General features: G+C 48.7%; 1 protein-coding gene across 11 annotated transcripts in view; it reads right to left on the reverse strand.

Moving 5' to 3' along the window:
* KLHL12 (kelch like family member 12) overlaps positions 1-19,237 on the reverse strand; it is a 31,563-nt gene that overhangs the window by 6,529 nt on the left and 5,797 nt on the right. For 7 of the 11 annotated variants that reach the window (XM_089311305.1, XM_070055098.2, XM_089311300.1 and 4 more), the window contains exons 3-7: positions 16,972-17,125; positions 15,741-15,958; positions 8,042-8,191; positions 5,251-5,365; positions 1,605-1,724 (exon numbers count right to left, since the gene is read on the reverse strand). In XM_089311305.1, coding sequence (XP_089167431.1) covers positions 1,605-1,724; positions 5,251-5,365; positions 8,042-8,191; positions 15,741-15,958; positions 16,972-17,125 — 757 coding nt within the window. The remainder of the gene's footprint in view (positions 1-1,604; positions 1,725-5,250; positions 5,366-8,041; positions 8,192-15,740; positions 15,959-16,971; positions 17,126-19,237) is intronic. The other 4 variants (XM_089311303.1, XM_089311299.1, XM_089311302.1 and 1 more) reach the window with 1 other exon arrangement.

A 19,237-nucleotide genomic window follows, 5' to 3' on the forward strand; every position in this document is an offset into this window, starting at 1 on the left:
GCCTAGGAGGAGATTACTGCTGTTAGAGGCTCTAGCTCTGGAGGACTGAAGCTCTGGAGCCTACGTGTGGCCCACACTGAAACTCTGGACGGCCAGGTTGAACACATCACCACACCATCCTCACCTACCCGGCTGGCGCTGCCACCATAACTGAGGTCTCACCTGTGGGTGGGAGGCACAGGCACTCTTGGCTCACGCCAGGCTGGATGGGCACTCACACGGGGGGATTTTTCTTTTTAATATCTGTGTATTTAGTATTTAGTTTTATCTAAAAGGCAGGGTGACAGAGGAAGAGAGGGAGGGAGAGAGACAGAGATCTTCCATCCACTGGTTCACCTCCTAAATGATGTCCATGGCTGGGGCTGGGCCAAGCTAAAGCCAGGAGCCTGGAACTCCATCTGGGTTTCCCACATGGGTGGCAGGACCCAAACACTTGGGCCATGTTTTGTGTTGTTTTTCTTTTTTAAAGGTTTATTTTATTTAGTTGAAAGGCAGTTACAGAGAGGCAGAGAGAGAAAGAGAGAAAGAGAGAAAGAGAGAAAGAGAGAGAGAGAGAGAGAGAGAGAGAGAGAAAGAGATGTCTTCCATCTACTGGTTCACTCCCTAGATGGCCGCAACAGCCGGATCTGCTCTGATCTGAAGCCAGGAGCCAGGAGTCTCTTCCAGGTCTCCCACATGGGTGCAGGGACCCAAGTGTCTGGGCCATCTTCTATTGCCTTTCTAGTCCACAGCAGAGAGCTGGATCAGAAGTGAAGCAGCTGGGACCCTAACCGGCACTCATATGGGATGCTGGCACTGCAGGCGGCAGCTTTACCCACTATGCCACAGCGCTGGCCCTTGCTGCCTTCTTAAGTTCATTAGCAGGAAGGTGGATTGGAAGTGGGGCAGCCGGGAATGGAACTGGCACTCTGATATGGGATGCTGGCATTCCAAGTGCCAGCCTCACCCGCTGTACCACAATGTGGGTGCAGTACTTTTTTTTTTTTTTTTAAATAACAGAGAAAGAACATTCTAACTTTGTCACAAAAATGTTGAAGGTTGAGGCTTAGGAACCAAAGAGCAGGTTTTTAGAATCTCTTTTCCATGATCATTTACTTTTCCACTGAGTCGACTGCAAGATCACATCCCCTGCCAATTCAGCCACAGACGCAGATTTCCTGGGAAGTCCTTCTCCATTCTGTGGAGGCGCGGCAGCCTCCGCTTCCCCTGGGGGATTATTCTGAGGAGACTTCTTACCTGTGCACTGGCTCTTCTGGAACTCAAGGGGGAGCAGTTTACGGGGGGTTTGGACAACTCAATGCTCAGGAGATGTGTAGGAGCCCAGTGACCCGGACCTTTTAAAAAACCTGGACTTCAAAGAGCAAATGTAGTAGATTGGGGCTGAGAAGAAACACAGATAAACCCCTACGGGGCCGGCGCCGCGGCTCACTAGGCTAATCCTCTGCCTTGCGGCGCCGGCACACCGGGTTCTAGTCCCCGTCAGGGCGCCGGATTCTGTCCCGGTTGCCCCTCTTCCAGGCCAGCTCTGCTGTGGCCAGGGAGTGCAGTGGAGGATGGCCCAAGTCCTTGGGCCCTGCACCCACATGGGAGACCAGGAGAAGTACCTGGCTCCTGCCATCGGATCAGCGCAGTGCGCCGGCTGCAGTGCGCAGGCCGCGGCGGCCATTGGAGGGTGAACCAACGGCAAAGGAAGACCTTTCTCTCTGTCTCTCTCACTGTCCACTCTGTCAAAAAAAAAAAAAAAAAAAACATTGTTACAATATTCTTAGGCATTTAAGATGTTCATAGTTTTGGGTTATATACCTTGCAATGAATATCCTTGAAGATGAAACTTTATTTGGTCTTTTTTTTTTTTAAGAATTATTTTATTTATTTGAAAGACAGAGTTACAGGTTACAGAGAGAGGTGGAGCAAGAGAGAGAGAGGTCTCCTATCCTGCTGGTTTACTCCCCAAATGACTGTGACAGTCAGAGCTGAGCTGATCTGAAGCCAGGAGCCAGGAGCCTTTTCCAGGTCTCCCACGTGGGTGCAGGGGCCCAAGAACCTGGGCCATCTTCCACTGCTTTCCCAGGCCACAGCAGAGAGCTGGATTGGAAGAGGAGCAGCTGGGACTAGAACCGGTGCTCATATAGGATGCCGGTACTGCAGGCTGCAGCTTTACCCACTACTCCACAGTGCCGGCCCCTATTTGGTCTTTTAAAAAGATGTATTTTCTTATTAATTTGAAAGGCAGAATGACAGAGAGAAAAAGAAAAGTTGGAAAGAAATAGAGCTTCTCCATCTTCTGGTTTACTCCCAAATCCCTGCAATGGCCAAGCTGGGCCAGGCCGAGGCCAGGAGCCAGGAGCTTCCTCCAGGTCTCCCATGTGGGTAGCAGGGGCCCAAGGACTTGGGCCATCTTCCACGCTTTCCCGGGTACATTAGCAGGGAGCTCTATCGGCAGTGGTGCAGCCGGGACTTGAACTGGCACCCATATGGGATGCTCTCGCTGTGTGGTGGCTTAACTTGCTTTGCCATAATGCCAGCCCATGCAGCAATTTTTAAAAATTTTGAGCTAGTCAAGTAACCTCGAAGGAGTCTACGTTTTTCTCCTTTGGAGGTTCTGAACCAGGGAGAGAAGGGGAAGATGGCAGTTGTTGTTTAATGGGTACAGCTTTCAGTTTTGCGAGACGAAAAGTATCCTAGACATTGACTGTACAACGATGGAATGTATTTAACACTCTGAAACCCTACACTTACAAATTAAAATGATAAATTTTATGTTGCATATATTTTAAAATTAATGAAAGAAAAAAGGGGTAGAAGTTTGGCATAAGCTGTTAGGACACCAATTGGCACACCCACATCCCACAGTGGAGTGCCTGGGTCTGAGTCCCAGCCCCACTTCCGATTCTAGCTTCCTTCTTTTTTCTTTTTTTTAAAAGATTTATTTATTTATTTGAAATTCAGTTATACAGAAAGAGGAGAGGCAGAGAGAGAGAGGACTTCCATCTGCTGGTTTACTCCCCAGATGGCCACAATGGCTAGAGCTGCGCTCATCTGAAGCCAGGAGCCAGGAGCCAGGAGCTTTCTCCAGGGATCCCAAGCAGGTGCAGGGGCCCAAGGACTTGGGCCATCTTCTACTGCTTTCCTAGGCCATAGCAGAGAGCTGGATCGGAAGAGGAGCAGCCGGGACCAGAACCGGCGCTCATATGGGATGCCGGCGCTTCAGGCCGGAGCGTAAACCCACTGCACCACAGCACTGGCCCCCTCTAGCTTCCTTCTAATGAGCACTTTAAGGGGTGGTGGGAGACGACAGATCAAGCACTTGGGTTCCTGACACCCACACAGCAGACCTGGGTTGAGTTCTGGATTCAGGATGCCCAGCCCTATCTGTTGTGGACAATGGTGAGTGGACTGGCAGATGATCCCTGTCTCTATCTTCTAAATAAGCAAACATACATACAATTAAAGAATTTTTAAAAAAGTATTCCATCCAAAGTCTATACAAATATTTTCCTATAGTTTCTTCCAGGCGTTCACATTTAATCCTATGGTCTATCTTGTGTTGACATAAATATCTTTGTATATAGTATGAGAGACACATGTTGTCATCCAGCAGGGGTGAACAGAACAGAACCATGTGCAATAATTTCTTTTTTTTTTTTTTTTAGATTTATTTTATTTATTTGAAATACAGAGTTACAGAGAGAGGTAGAGAGAGAGAGAGAGAGAGAGAGAGAGAGAGAGAGGTCTTCCATCCGCTGGTTCACTCCCCAGATGGCCGCAACAGCCAGGGCTGGGCCAGGCTGAACCAGGAGCCAGGAGCTTCTTCTGGGTCTCCCACGTGGGTGCAGGGGCCCAAGAACTTGCTATCCCAGGCCATAGCAGAGGGCTGGATCAGAAGAGGAGCAGCTGGGACTAGAACTGGCGCCCATATGGGATGCCAACACTGCAGGCCAGGGGGCTTTACCCACTACGCCAGAGCACCGGCCCCTGCAATAACTTCTCTAAGAGTTTCCTCTCAAACAATGCAGTATCTGGGAGGATAGGGTTGTGGCCCAGAGGGCTGGGACACACGCATCCCATTCTGAGTCCCAGCTGCTCTGCTTCCAACTCAGCTCCCTGCTAACGTGCCTGAGAAGGCAGCAGAAGATGGCCCAAGTCCTTGAGCCTCTGCTACCCATGTGGGAGTCCAAGATGGAGTTTCTGGATCCTGGCTTTGGCCTGGCCCACACCTGGTTGCTGTGGCCATTTGGGTAGTGACAAGAACATGGACAATGTCTTTTTCTGTATCTCTTCCTCTGTCACTTGCCTTTCAAATAAATAAATAAATATATTTTGGAAAAAACAAAACAAAAGAGGTCTTTGGGTGGTGGTGGGATTATGGAAGATCTTTATTTTTTGCTTCTCTGTATTTCTAAAATTTCTCCACTGAACATGTAGTGCTTGTGCCATTAAAAAACTATAGGGGGAGAGCTGGCATAGTGGCGCAGCAGGCTAAACTGCTGCCTGCGACACCGGCATCCTATTTGAGGGCTGGTTTGAGTCCTGGATGATCCACTTCTGATCCAGCTGCCGTGGGATGGCAGCAGAAAATGGTCCAAGTGCTTGGGACCCTGCACCCACATGGGAGACCCAGACGGAGTTCCAGGCTCTTGGCTATGGCCTGGTCCATTTGGGGAGTGAACCAGCAGATGGAAGACTCTCTGTCTCTTCCCCTCTCTCTGTAAATCTGCCTTTCAAATACATCTTTATATATAATATATATATATTATATATATATATTTATATATATAATATATATAATATATAATATATATATATAACATACACACATATGTATATGGGGGACAGACCACTTTCAACTGCACTGGGCTCCTTCTCCTCCTCTTTGCATTCCAGAATGGCAAACACACATAAGGAGAAGGAAAGAGGTGGGTAGAAGTGTACTACATATTATACGGCACCCAAAATAATCTCTAATTCAGTCATCAAAATATACTGAAATAAAGTGACAGCATATTACACAACACTCGGCGATTTACAACGTGCTTCTATCCTTCATCTCACTCTCTAAGCAGTCAGGCGAAACAGGGAAAACATCCCTGATTTCTAGGAAAGTGTAGAGTGAGCAGGGGACTGGTCTGAAAAGACAAAGTCAAAGATGACACAGATCTGCAAGGTCTCGTTCTATCAAGCACTCTGAGATCTTTCTCCCTGCAAGAAGTCACTGAGAGGCAGCCTTCACCCTGCCAGCAGCCGGCTTACCCAGACGAGCCCTTGTCCTGGGCCCTTGCATCTGACTGCGCAGCTCAGGCCTCAGATGAAACTTCTTCGCTTCATCAACCAGGTCCCTGCACTGCAAACTACAGCGGATGAAAGGCTGAAAGAGAGCAGACAGCAGGGTGAGTCAGCACAGGGCCCACCTCGCATGGCCTAGGAGGGCAACTGGCGTAAGAGATTAATTTCTCCACTTCAATACAGAAACCAGTTTCCAAAGCCTTGTGGTTCCAGACAACTATGCTGTGGGTTTCTAGATAGGACTTAAAAATTTATTTATCAAATTTGTTTGTTTCCATTTTAATTTATTTATGTGAGAGGCAGAGAAACACACAAACAGGGACAGAGAGCTCCCACCTGCTAGTTCACTCCCCAAATGCCCACAATAGCCTGAAAAGTGCCAGGCTGAGGCCAGGCGTCAGGAACACAGCCTTCGTCTCCCAAGTGGGTGAAGGCACCCAAGCACTTGAGCCACCACCTTATGCCTCCCTGGGTACACGTTAGCAGGAAGCCGGAATAGGAAGTGGAGCCAGGACTTGAACTCGGCCCTCTTGATATGGATGCATCCCAAGCAGCATTTTAACCACTGCACCAAATGCCTGCCCTTATTTTTATTTTTTGATAATATATTACATGAATCAACAACAAACAACAAAAAGGATATACTGAGACGTACTCCTCATCTACTCAGGTGCTTAACAACTTTTAGGAGTTTGCACGTCCTTCCAGGAATTATGCAAATCTAAGAATATAGTAACGAGAATTGTAAGGGAAAACCAAAAAGCATCTGTTATTTTCTAGGGTAAATGGGGAGAAGTCTATCTTGCCTGAAATAACTTCCCCGAGGTTCACGGCTTGATCATAACCCCCATGTCTATTTCCAATAGAGCTGGGTACTGGACATCTTTTATTTGCCTCCCCAGATTCACTCTGCACCTCCTCTACTCTGCTCTCTGGTTCAGAAGTCGGCCTATGTGAACTATCTCAACGGGCTCCCATGCCCTGAGCTTTAGGTTTGGACAGGCTCAACCAAAGGTCATGGTTCTTCTGATGGTATGGGTTCTACACAACTCTTTCTGGGTCCAGTAGTCACTCCTCAACTCTGTCCCTGCACACTCAGGGGTTAACAGCCACATACGAGTGATTTCACTGTCTTTTGTTGTTTCTCTGTACTCACACCTTTGTGTGTGTGTGTGTGTGTGTGTGTGTGTGTGTATAAATAAAATGGCCTTACACTTGCATATTTTGAGCATTCCACTATTTCGTACTGGGAGACCCTGAATGATACAAGCTCTAATTACATAGCACATGTATTAACCTGACCCAGTAAGTCTTTGGTATGAATTGGAAAGTTAGATAAAGAAAAGTAGTAGGGCTGGCACCATGGTGCAGTAGGTTAATCCTCTGCCTGCGGCGCCAGCATCCCATATGGGCACCAGTTCCAGTCCCAGCAGCTCCACTTCCGATCCAGCTCTCTGCTATGGCCTGGAAAAGCAGTAGAAGATGACCCAAGTCCTTAGGCCCCTGCACTTGCATGGGAGACTGGGAAGAAGCTCCTTGGCACAGCTTTGGCCGTTGCAGCCATTTTGGGAGTGAACAAACGGATGGAAGACCTTTTTCTCTGTCTCTCCCTCTCATTGTCTGTAACTCTCCCTCTCAAATAAAATCTTAAAAAAAAGAAAAGTAGCAAACACTTATGTTCAAGATATGGTTCTAAAATTTTTTACATATTAACTTATTTAATACTGATAACAGCTCACGGAGGTTATGTTCTATTCCCACCTCCATTTTATAGATAAGAAAGCCGAGGGGCTGGTGTGGTGGCCTAGCAGATAAAGATATGCTTGTGAGGCTGACATCCCATATGGGTGCTGGTTCAAGTCCTGGCTGCTCTACTTCTGATCTAGCTCCCTGCTACTGGCCTGGGGAAGCAGCAGAAGATGGCCAAAGTCCTTGGGCCCCTGCACCCATGTGGGAGACCTGGAAGAAGCTCCTGGTTCTGGCTTCAGATGGGCCCAGCTCTGGCCATTCCAGCCATTTGGGAAGTGAACCAGTGATGGAAGATCTCTGTCTATTTGTCTAACTCTCTAACCCTGCCTCTCAAATAAATAAACCTTAAGGGGAGGGGGTACCTGCTAAGCAAGGCATTGTTGTCCCGTTTTTTAGAGCAATTGGAAACAATTTCTGGTAATGGAGAAGGGAACAAAATCCATCCCCTGATGTTCCTTACGTGAAGAAAGCACCAGGGGGCACTTAAAGAAAAAGAGGAGGAAACACACAATTAAAGCCTACATTTCCACCGTGTCAGGAACCTGATTTGCCCAGCAATGAACTTTTCCCAGAAGTATGCTTCTGGCCTCCCCAGCACCACCTCTCTGGTATGCCTGGAGAGACAGCCAGGAGACAGTCAGGAGACAGTGTGCCTGCATTAAAACCACAAGGGGCAATGAGGCTGCCAGGTGGGATGTGCACACCCCATGCCGGAGTGGCTAGGTTCAAGTCCTGCCTCCACCCCCGATTCGCTTTCTGCTCACACACACCCTGGGAGGCTCAAGGAATGGGTGAGTGCTCGCCACCTACATCGTAGACCTGGACTGAGTTCTGGCTGCCAGTTTCCGTTGGCCCGGCTCAGGCTATTGAAGGTATGTGGGGGAGTGAACCAGTGAATGGAAGTCTCTCCCTCAAATTAAAAAATCAGAATGCAATCAATCCCCATGACACTACCCTATGCTACTAGCGCTGGTCCAGGCTTTGATCCTGAGTATCTGCCAAGACTTACCTCGGCATCTATGACATCTGTGATGTACCTAGGGGTAAGAAGGGGCATCCGCACATACTGTAGCAGGTCGGGCAAGGACTCTTCTCGCTCCTTCTTGGCGTGCTTCACCCAGTTGATGACGGCCTCAAAGACTGGCTCTTCGGAATCCACCTGCAAGGTAGAATCACACATCACGACTCTGCTCTTCCAAGTAACTCACAGCCTGAAACGCGTGCTCTCCTCTCCACTGCCAGCACTGTCACTTCCTATCTTCTGGAAACAGCAATCTTTTCAGATCGGGAAATGGATGCAAGTCAATTTGGTTAAAAAAAAAAAAAAAAAAGTCCAAGCTAGTATCTAATAAACTGTCAGTCACATGTTGGCCTTCATGTTGGAATTTTTCCCATTTCTGAATTCTTCTGGGTCATTTCAGCTACTTTAGAGAGAACGCATGGGCAACCTGTTGCCCTGTTCAAAACTAGCTCTTGACATAATTTTTATTCCTAACTTAGGGCCTCCAGGCCACCCAAGCCTCTGGCGTAGGAGCTTCTCTGTCACCATCACATGGAACGTTGCAGACGCTAACACACCGTTCACTGGTGCCGGAGCAACCACTGTGTCCACGCTTGTGCTCTTGAGATGATACATGTGACTGGGCATTTGGGAAACTCAGGTCTCAGCTTACTCATGATGATCTGGATAAGGTAAGACACCCTAGGAAGCCTGCGCCATGCCACTGGGTACATAATAACAGCAGGATCCCACAAAGACAAACACTCAGATACAGGTCATGTTTCCCTCCCAGCAACTCCTACAGCACGTGTGCTGGGCAGACCTTTCAGTGTCACCGTGACTGGACTAAAATCCACCCTGCCAACTTTTCCCAGGAACTGTGGGACTCACTGAACCCCAGCTAAGTGCCAGGCATTCTCTGGAAGCTGGTAATACAATGGTGAGCAAACCAGACGTGATCCTTGTTCTTCAGAGGGAAGACAACTGCTCGATCAGAAGAACAAGCCACCCCACGGTTCCCCCGAACTACACAGGAAAGGTGCCAGACAGAAGAGCTGAGGTTTCCTCATGTAGATGGATGAGTCAGGGACGGGTTTTCCAAGAATGGTCCACTGAAATCTGCTGGACGAGAAGCAGTGAGCCAGGGAGTTAAGACGGGGCTCTCAGGCAGACAGAAGAGCACTGCCTGGCCCATCCAGTAGCCACTAGCCATGTGTGGCTATTTACATTTAAATTTAGAGCAGGGGTGGGCTTTGGCCCCGTGATTGAACCGCTGGTTAGGACGCACACATCTCACATTGGAGCTCCTGGACTCAAGTCCAGGGGCTCCAGTTCCTGATTCCAGCTTCCTCCTAATGCAAAATCTGGGAGACAGCAGTTAGGCCCAAGTAGACGGGTCCCTGCCATCCAGACAGGGCCACTGCAGGAATCTGGGAATGAATCAGCATATGACAGAGCACCCTCTCTTTCTGTTCTCAAATAAGAACAAGAAAACAGAGAAATTCTTCATGGGTTTCATTCTTCACGGGGTGGGTGTTTGGCCACGCAGTAGGACACCGTGTCCCACATCAGAACACCTAGGTCCAACTTCCAGCTCCAGCTCTGGCTCCAGCTTCCTGCTAATACAGACCCTAGGAGGCAGTGGTGATACACAACAGTTGGGTTCCTGCCTCCCACACGGCAGACCTGGACTGAGCTTTGGTCCCCAGCTTTAGCCCAGCCCAGGCAGTTGTAAAAACAAGATTTTTTTCATTCATGATCTGAGATTCCTGCTTTTACTGAAGACGGAATGTTCTACTGGATAACGATGGATTAGACTTACAGAGAAACAGCTAAACTGGGAGAGAAACCCTCCAATGCTAATGCTGCAAATTTTCAGAGAATTCTTCACCATATGGGGAACTGCCATCCTTACTCAATGTTCAGAACAGCCCGTGTACTCATGGAAGAGGCAACTGCAGACGAGCGGCTGGAACAAGTGCCACACAGCAGAGACTGAACGCTGGTCGGCTCTCCTGCCGTGTTCTCCTCACCAATAGGATGCACTCCTTCCCACTGCTTTAAGCACTGCTGCTTTATTTCATAAGAGGAAGGATTAGCAACTGGGAGTCAGACTGGTTCCTATCCTGGCTGGCACATGAACAGAAAACAAATATGCCATCTGCTGTATTTTCAGAGAACACGCAAAAGGCAGTCTCAAAACTCAGTAAAGGGAAATTATACAACAGAGTCTTCAAACTTTTTGTCACAGCTCCTAAATAAGGTTTGTTATTTGCTCTCTATGTTCCATCTAGTTTATTCCGAAATCTATACCATTTCAAAACACTAAAAATGGGGCCAGTGTTGTGGGACAGTGGGTTAAGCCGCTACTTGTGATGCCTGCAACCCACAGCAGAGTGCCAGTTCCAGTCCCTGCTAATGCTCCTGGGAAGGCAGCAAATGACGGCCCCTGCCACCCACAGGGAAGACCAGGCAAGATCTGGCTCCTGGCTTCAGCTTGGCCCAGACCTGAATGTTGTGCCATCTGGAGAGTGAACCAGCAGATGGAAGATCGATTCTCTTGCTCTTGCTCTTGCTCTGCCATTCAAATGATCTTAAAAAAAGAAAAGAAAAAGAAAAGCAACTAGAAAAGTAACTACTTCTGTGCTTGCTTCCTCATTTGGATGATTGGAAACAAAATGACTACACGATCAGCTCATAGTTTAGTGGTTAAGAAAATAAGCATGGCTGGCACTGCGGCTCACTAGCCTAATCCTCCGCCTGTGGTGCCGGCACTCCGGGTTCTAGGACTGGTTGGGGTGCCAGATTCTGTCCCGGTTGCTCCTCTTCCAGGCCAGCTCTCTGCTGCGGCCCGGGAGGGCAGTGGAGGATGGCCCAGGTCCTTGGGCCCTGCGCCTACATGGGAGACCAGGAGGAAACACCTGGCTCCTGGCTTTGGATCGGCGCAGCGTAGTGGCCATTTGGGGGGATGAACCAACAGAAAAAGGAAGACCTCTCTCTCTCTCTCACTGTCTAACTCTGCCTGTCCAAAAAAAAAAAAAAAAAAAGAAAGAAAAGAAGCATGATTTGAATCCTGGCTCTAGCAGTTCCTGGCTGTGGCATGAACGTTAACCTCTAAGTAACCTCTGAAAATGGAGATGTGAGAATATAGACACCAATGATGGTGCAATCAGAATAGAGGGGACAGAATTTTTGTTTTGCTCATAATTGGATTCTCCACACCTGGAACTGTTCTAGGCTCAATAAACAGATGGTAAATGAACCAACAGTAGATACTGAGTATTGGCTATCTTTTTAAAAAAAATTTATTTGAAAGGAAGACTAACAGAGGCAGAGCAAGAGAGAGAGAGAGAGATCGATCAATCTGCTGTCTGTTGGTTCACTCCCCAAATGCATGCAAAAACCAGGGCTAGGCCAGGCTGAACCAGGAGTCAGGAACTCTACCTGGGTCTCCCAGAGTGGTGGCAGGGGCCCAAGCATGTGGGCCATCATCTCTTGCCTCCCAGGAGGCATCAGCACGAGGCTGGACTGGAAGTGGAGGAGCTGAGTCTTGAACTGGCGCTCCCACATGGGATCCGGGCATCCTCAGCAGTGGCTTAATGCTCACCCCAGATTAGTTATTCTGTTATAATAAGCAACACACTTCAAATCCACAGTGCTTACTCTGGTAATATTCCAGCAAATTACCAGTTTCCAAGTGTGAAGAACATTATTTTTGGTTATCCTGGCATGGCAGCACAAAAATATAACGTACCAGGGCTGGTATAGCACATAAAGCCACCGCCTGCCACACTGGTATCGCATTTGGGCACCAGTTTGTGTCCTGGCGGCTCCACTTCCGATCCAGCTCCCTGTCTCCCTGCTAACGGGCTGGGAAAGCAGCAAAAGATGGACCAAGTGCTTGGGCCCCTGCCACCATCATGGGAGACCCCCGGGATGAAGCTCCTGGCTTTGGCCTGATCCAATCTTGGCTGTTGCTGCCACCTAGGGATTGAACCAGCGAAAGGGAAGATCTCTGTCTCTCCCTTTCTTTCTGTAGCTCTTTCAAATAAACAAATAAATCTAAGGGGGGGAAAAAAAGGATACCTTATTCTACACCATAGAGTGAGAACTAAGGTTTTGGCAAATTCCTTACTCTGTAGCATTAAAAAAAAAGATTTATTTGAAAGTCAGAGTTACACAGAGAATAAGAGGCAGAGAGAGAGAGAGAAAGAGAGAGGTCTTCCATCTGCTGGTTCACTCCCCAAATGGCTGCAACAGTTGGAACTGGGCTGATCTGAAGCCAGGAGCCAGGAGCTTCTTCCGGGTCTCCCACGGGGGTGCAGGGGTCCAAGCACTTGGGTCATCCTCTACTGCTTTCCCAGGCCACAGCAGAGAGCTGGATTGGAAGAGGAGCAGCAGAGACTCGAACCAGCGCTCGTATGGGATGCCAGCACTGCAGGCGGCGGCTTTACCCGCTACGCGACAGTGCTGGCCCAACTCTGCAGCATCTAAAACAGTCGCTTCCCCAGGCTGCTGTGAAGCACCGTGCGGGAAGATAAAATAATTCCCCTTTGTTTGGAAGTAATTTCACCATCGTGCCCCACTCAGTTTTCCCTCAGAAAAATCACTAAGGAAAGGTATAAAGATAAAGCTGACTAAAATTTGATTAAATTACATAAAAATCCGAGCTTTAACAAAATAAATCAGGGAGTAATCATTTGGTTTACAAAAATATATTATAGTATTTCAGGCCGGCGCCGCGGCTCACTAGGCTAATCCTCCGCCTTGCGGCGCCGGCACACCGGGTTCTAGTCCCGGTCGGGGCACCAGATTCTGTCCCGGTTGCCCCTCTTCCAGGCCAGCTCTCTGCTGTGGCCAGGGAGTGCAGTGGAGGATGGCCCAAGTGCTTGGGCCCTGCACCCCATGAGAGACCAGGATAAGTACCTGGCTCCTGCCATCAGATCAGTGCGGTGAGCTGGCCGCAGCGCGCAGGCCGCGGCGGCCATTGGAGGGTGAACCAACGGCAAAGGAAGACCTTTCTCTCTGTCTCTCTCTCTCTCACTGTCCACTCTGCCTGTCAAAAAAAAAATATTATAGTATTTCTTTAAGTAACAAATTCCTTCTACAGTATTTAGAATTATTTTTTTTTGAAAGATTTGCTTATTTATTTCTAAAGTCAAGAGTTCAGGGAAGAGGTCTTCCATCCACTGATTCACTCCCCAAATGGCTGCAAGGGCCAGGGCTAAGCCAGATAGAAACCAGGAGCCTGTAGCTTCATCTGGGTCTCCCATGTGGGTAGCAGGGCCCCAAGCATTTGAGTCACCTTCTGCTGCTTTTCTCAGGCCATTAGCAGGGAGCTGGATTGGAAGTGTGGCAGCCGAGACTCAAACTGGCGCCCACGTGGGACGTCTGTGTTCCACATGGTGACTTTACCTGCTTTGCTACAACCACAGCCCCCAGCACTTGAAATATTAATCAAAGTTTAATTCTGTTTTAAAAAGATTTATGTATTTGAAAGGTAGTAGCCTGCTTAGGGACAAAGAGAGAGAGGCTGAGAGAGAGAGAAAGAAAAGGAGAACAAAATCTTCCATCCACTTGTTCACTCCCAAAATTCCCACAAAAGCCAGAGCTAAGCAAGGCCAAAGCCAGGAGCTAGGTCTCCCAAAATGAGTGGCAGGTATTTGGGCCGTCCTTCACTGCTTCCCAGGAACATTAGCTGGAAGCTTCATCAGAAGCGGGTAGGGCCGGCACTGTGGCATAGCAGGTTAAGCTTCTGCCTGTGGTGCTAGCATCCCATAGGGTGTCTGTTCAAGTCCCGGCTGTTCCTCTTCTGATCCAGCTCTCTGCTATTGTCTGGGAAAGCAGGAGAAAACGGCCCAAGTGCTTGGACCCCTGCACCTGCATGGGAGACCTGGATGAAGCTCCTGGCTCCTGGCTCCTGGCTTCGGTACAGCCCAGCCCCAGCCCCAGCCATCATGACAATTTGAGGAGTGAAGCAGCGGATGGAAGATATCTCTCTCACTCTCCATGTCTCCCTCTCTGTAACTCTGCCTTTCAAATAAACACAGTAAAATCTTTTTTTAAAAAGGAAAAACATGATATTTAAAAATTATTTTCACTTTTTATTTGAGAGGCAGAGAGGAGAGAGAGAGAAACAGACACAGAGAGACATCTGCTGGTTCGCCATCTAAACGCCTGCACCGGCCAGGAGTTAGGAACTCAATCCAGGTCTCCGTCGTGGGTGACAAAGACCCGGATTCTGGAGCTGTCACTGCTGCCTCCCAGGGTGCACGTTAGCAACAGGCTGGGATCAGAAGTAGAGCTGGAACTCAAAACCAAGGCACTCGGATATCGGAGGTAGGCTCATAAATTTTAATCTCTGTGCCAAATGCCAGTTCCAAAAATCACCCTCTTATTATTACCAGAGAGGAGCAAAAATGATTTCTTAGTCTTCTGAAGAATCAAATTTCTACCTGGGTAAAACAAGCTCAACAGGTAGACTTGATTCTAGATATTTTCTAGAAATTATTAACTGAAGAATTGGGCCACTGGAGATGAATCCTATGAGTTCAAAGATATTTAACAGCCCCATGTGTGGACTGTGGACTTTTTTTTTTTTGGACAGGCAGAGCTAGACAGTGAGAGAGCGAGAGAGAGAGAGAGAGAAAGGTCTTCCTTCCATTGGTTCACCCCCCAAATGGCCGCTACAGCCGGCGCACTGCACCGATCCGAAGCCAGGAGCCAGGTGCTTCCTCCCGGTCTCCCATGCGGGTGCAGGGCCCAAGCACTTGGGCCATCCTCCACTGCCTTCCCGGGTCACAGCAGAGAGCTGGACTGGAAGAGGAGCAACCAGGACAGAATCCGGCGCCCCAACCGGGACTAGAACCCAGAGTGCCGGCGCCGCAGGCGGAGGATTAGCCTAGTGAGCCGCAGCGCCGGCCCATGTGTGGATTTCTAACTCTAGTTCTTCGCCTCACTATAGACCTCTATGCAATAAAAAACTCTGCCTAGCTGCTGGTATTGCGGTTTGGAGTGAGAACTGCTCAGCCTCCTCCTGCTGGGTTAAGACACTGAAGGCCTGCCCGGCACAGGCAGCACCTAACCCCTCTGCCAGGCAAGCGCTATTCTTCTGACACCCAGTTGACCTGTCCCCTCCTCCTGTCCCCACCAGCCCCACAGCGCAGTCAGGACCTGGTTCCAGCTTATGCACATCCTCACTTTGAAACTTCTGTCTCTCCGCTCCACACCCGAGCAAAGGTTTACTCTCCTTCCACGTGATCTTACCCTGTATGGACTCACTACTCTCCTGTGTTCGTCTAGCTGCTCCTATTACTGTACTGTGCATTCCCGGGAACCAGGAACTCCATATCCCTGGCACAGTGATTGCTACACAGCAGAATGCTCAATAAACGTCTAAAGGAGTGAATGGGTAACAGAGAAGAGGTCAACAGACACCCACTCCACCTGCGGTTCCTGTTCACTCTGCATTCTGCCTAACAGAGAATCTCACCACTGGCATCATACATTTAATTGAGGAAAGTGACGGGCTCTCTATAAACATGCAAAGAAGCTTGATATATATAACTGTGGGGAGTTAACAAACCCTTGGCCAGTACGGACGCCTACTTATGAGGCTCTGCTACAGACACACGGCAACTTCACCCCGCTGTGCGAGTTTCCTAGCGGCCCAGCTTCGAAGGCGGCAGACACCACGCCAAACCTGTACCTGGATTTCATCGCACTTGATGAGCTTCTCCACCTCTCCCTGACTTAGAAGGATGAACTCTTCATGCTGCACCACTTCAGGAAAGTGCTTCTGGCTAAAGACCTCAGCTGCTTGCATCAGGTCAACACAATTGTGCGTTTCAGCAAAATCCCGGATACCCAGGCAGTTAGAAGGGTCCAACTGACTTTCCAAGAACTCACAGCAGGCTTGCTTCACACCTAGGACAAACAGGTGGTGAACACTTCAGTACACTTGGCCAGTATATATTCTAGGATCTCAATATCTTTTCTATCAGAGGAACCCTGGCTCAACATCTAAGAAACAGGTAAAAAAAAATTTATGCACACAAATTCCAGTTTCACTCTGTCTTATGTGCTCTGTGGCTTCAAGCAAGAACCTCACACTTGTCTCTACCTCATCTTTAAAATCAGGATGGCAGGGACACTGGCGCAACGAAACCAAAACTCTTCTAACACTGCTGCGAACCGAGCTTTAAACGCAAGTGCTGATTCAGCACAATGCACCGTTTTCTCCGTAACGTCAAAACTTACTAACGGACCCTCAGAACAACCTTGTACTGCTCTAATGGCAAAGTTCTGAGCATAAACTGAATTTTGTAATTGTGCACGAATGCAAAAGCTTCACAGTCTCAAAATCCTGCATTCAGACTGGAAATGTTAAACTACGTGTATATCAGGACTGAATATAATGAGAGCGACTGGAAATTTAAAAAGGCAGATTGGGAGCTGGAAGGCAGCCCATTCCTGTGAAAACCTACTTTCACTTTTGAGTGCTGATTTAGCTTTTATTTTCTAATTGATATTTTACATGGTTCAAAAACTTAAAGAAACAAAAGGGTTGCCCATGAAAAGCCCTCCCCCCACTCCAGCCTCCCTAGAAGAGGAGCAGTATCCATGCAGGCCACAGACAGTCTCAGTTTCGTTAATTTCCTTACGGGGAGGAGCACCAGGTGCACAAACGTAAGGAAATGCATACACCGTGCCCTCCTCCAGGTCTTTAGGAGCAGAACAGGGGGAACTGTTCTCCCTCAAAGAAACAAGCGCTCATATCGCGAGAGCTCCCTTTACATGGCTATCGACACCTGGTATTCTGCCGCCCACACAAAAGCCAAGGGCAGTGAAGGCAAGCGTCCCGAGTCTGTCTCCATCAATGTCACGCGTGAGTCTGCAGCGCTCATTCCAACACCTCCGGGGACACCTGGGGCGCGTACCTTTCAGCTGCAGCAGGCAGGCTGCGGGCAGCAACTCCTGCACGTTCTCCACCGTCACGTGCACCGTCTCTGTGTACACGAAGTCCAGCAGGATCTCCATGGTGGACGCCGTCAGACCCTGGATATCAACGTAAGGCTTCCCCTTCTCTGAAAGCTACAAACTCCGAGTAAGAATGATGCTCAGACTCTCACAAGGCAAACGCAGCATCTCCAACGCGAGAGCTGAAAGGCTGATGATAGTATGAACTGAACACACATTAAACAAACCACTCTATTTCGCTGGACTTGTATAGAGCAGACAGGACATGTATTTGTAGCTTTTTGAATGGGGTGGGCAGTTACCTGAACCCCAGATATACACAGTAGGTGGCACCTTCTGGAATATCAAATTTATTAGTGAATAACTGAAAACACTGACTTCACACTAAAACAGAGTTTACTGTCGAATAGAATGCAAAAGTTCCATGAACATACCACTAGTGCTCATGAACTTCTTTTTAAAAAAATTTATTTATTTACTTATTTGATAGAGTTACACACAGAGAGAAGGAGAGGCAGAGAGAGAGAGAGGACTTCCATCTGCTGGTTCACTCCCCAACCGGATGCAACGGCTGGAGCTGCGCCGATCCGAAGCCAGGAGCCAGGAGCTTCCTCCGGGTCTCCCATGCTGGTGCAGGGGTCTGGGACTTGGGCCATCTTCCACTGCTTCCCCAGGCCATAGCAGAGAGCCAGATCGGAAGTGGAGCAGCTGGGACTTGAACCGGCGCCCATATATATGGGATACCAGCACTGCAGGCTGCAGTTTTACCTGCTACGCCACAGCACTGGGCCCTGCTCACGAACTTTTAAGACACAATAGTGGGGTAAGTGCTGTGGTGTGGCGGGTAGAGCCACTGCCTGCAGTACTGACATCCCATATGGGCACTGGTTCAAGTCCCAGCTGCTCCATGTCTGATCTAGCGCTCTGCTATGGCCTGGAAAAGCAGTGGAAGACGGCCCAAGTCTTTGGGCCTCTGCACCTACATGGAGACCCGGAAGAAGCTCCTGGCTCCTGGCCTCAGATCGGCGAAGCTCCGGCCACTGAAGCCAGTTGGGGAGTGGATTAGCAGATGGAAGACCTCTCTCTCTGTCTCTCCTTCTCTCTCTGTGTAACTCTGATTTTCAAATAAATAAATAAATAAATCTTAGGAAAAAATAAAACAAAACACAATTTCATGCTTGCAGAGAACGCTGTGGGGCTATGGCTCCACGCCTCCCAGGATTACCTGGCTGTGTCATCTGTCCACAGACAACATTTGGTAATGCGGAACAGGAACACACAGATCACCCGGGGCCCTTCCATAACACTAAATACAACTGCACTGTTCAACACTTCTTCAAAAGATGGAGCTGGCTCTATCTTCAGGTTACTTAGTTACTGGTAGTATTTAGTCTAGAAGATCTTGAAATTATGAGAGCCGAAGGGGCCAGGTTCATAAAAACTGTTTAACTAAGAGTGGAAATCTCTGAGTTTACAGGATAGAAACTTCAAAAACTGATTACCTATGATAATGATAATTTTACTACTTTTTTTTTTTTTGACAGGCAGAGTGGACAGTGAGAGAGAGAGACAGAGAGAAAGGTCTTCCTTTGCTGTTGGTTCACCCTCCAATGGCCTCTGCAGCCGGCGTACCACACTGATCTGATGGCAGGAGCCAGTGCTTCTCCTGGTCTCCCATGTGGGTGCAGGGCCCAAGGACCTGGGCCATCCTCCACTGCACTCCCTGGCCACAGCAGAGAGCTGGCCTGGAAGAGGGGCAACTGAGACAGAATCTGGCGCCCTAACCAGAACTAGAACCTGGTGTGCCGGCGCCGCAGGTGGAGGATTAGCCTATTGAGCCACAGTGCTGGCTCATTTTACTACATCTTAACCTTAATTTAGAAATTTATATTACTCACAAAATTCCAGGCCACCCCATTACAAATTATATTGCTTTGTTACTTTTGACTTCTCCATTAGCCCAGAGAATAACAAAACATTTTCTACTGAAGCCAAGAACAAAACCAACCTCAGACATTACAAAACCTCACTAGGGGCTGGCACTGTGGCACAGCAGGTTAAAGCCTCTGCCTGCAGAGGCATCCTATATAGGCACCAGTTCGAGTCTCAGCTCAGACAGTGAGCGGGAGAGACAGAGAGAAAGGTCTTTCCTTCCACTGGTTCACTCCCCAAATGGCTGCAATGAGCGGAGCTGGGCCAATCTGAAGCCAGGGACAAGGAGCCTCC

This window comes from Oryctolagus cuniculus, chromosome 13, assembly GCF_051225735.1.
Source record: "Oryctolagus cuniculus isolate XC-2025 breed Fujian yellow rabbit chromosome 13, ASM5122573v1, whole genome shotgun sequence".
NCBI classification, from domain to species: domain Eukaryota; kingdom Metazoa; phylum Chordata; class Mammalia; order Lagomorpha; family Leporidae; genus Oryctolagus; species Oryctolagus cuniculus.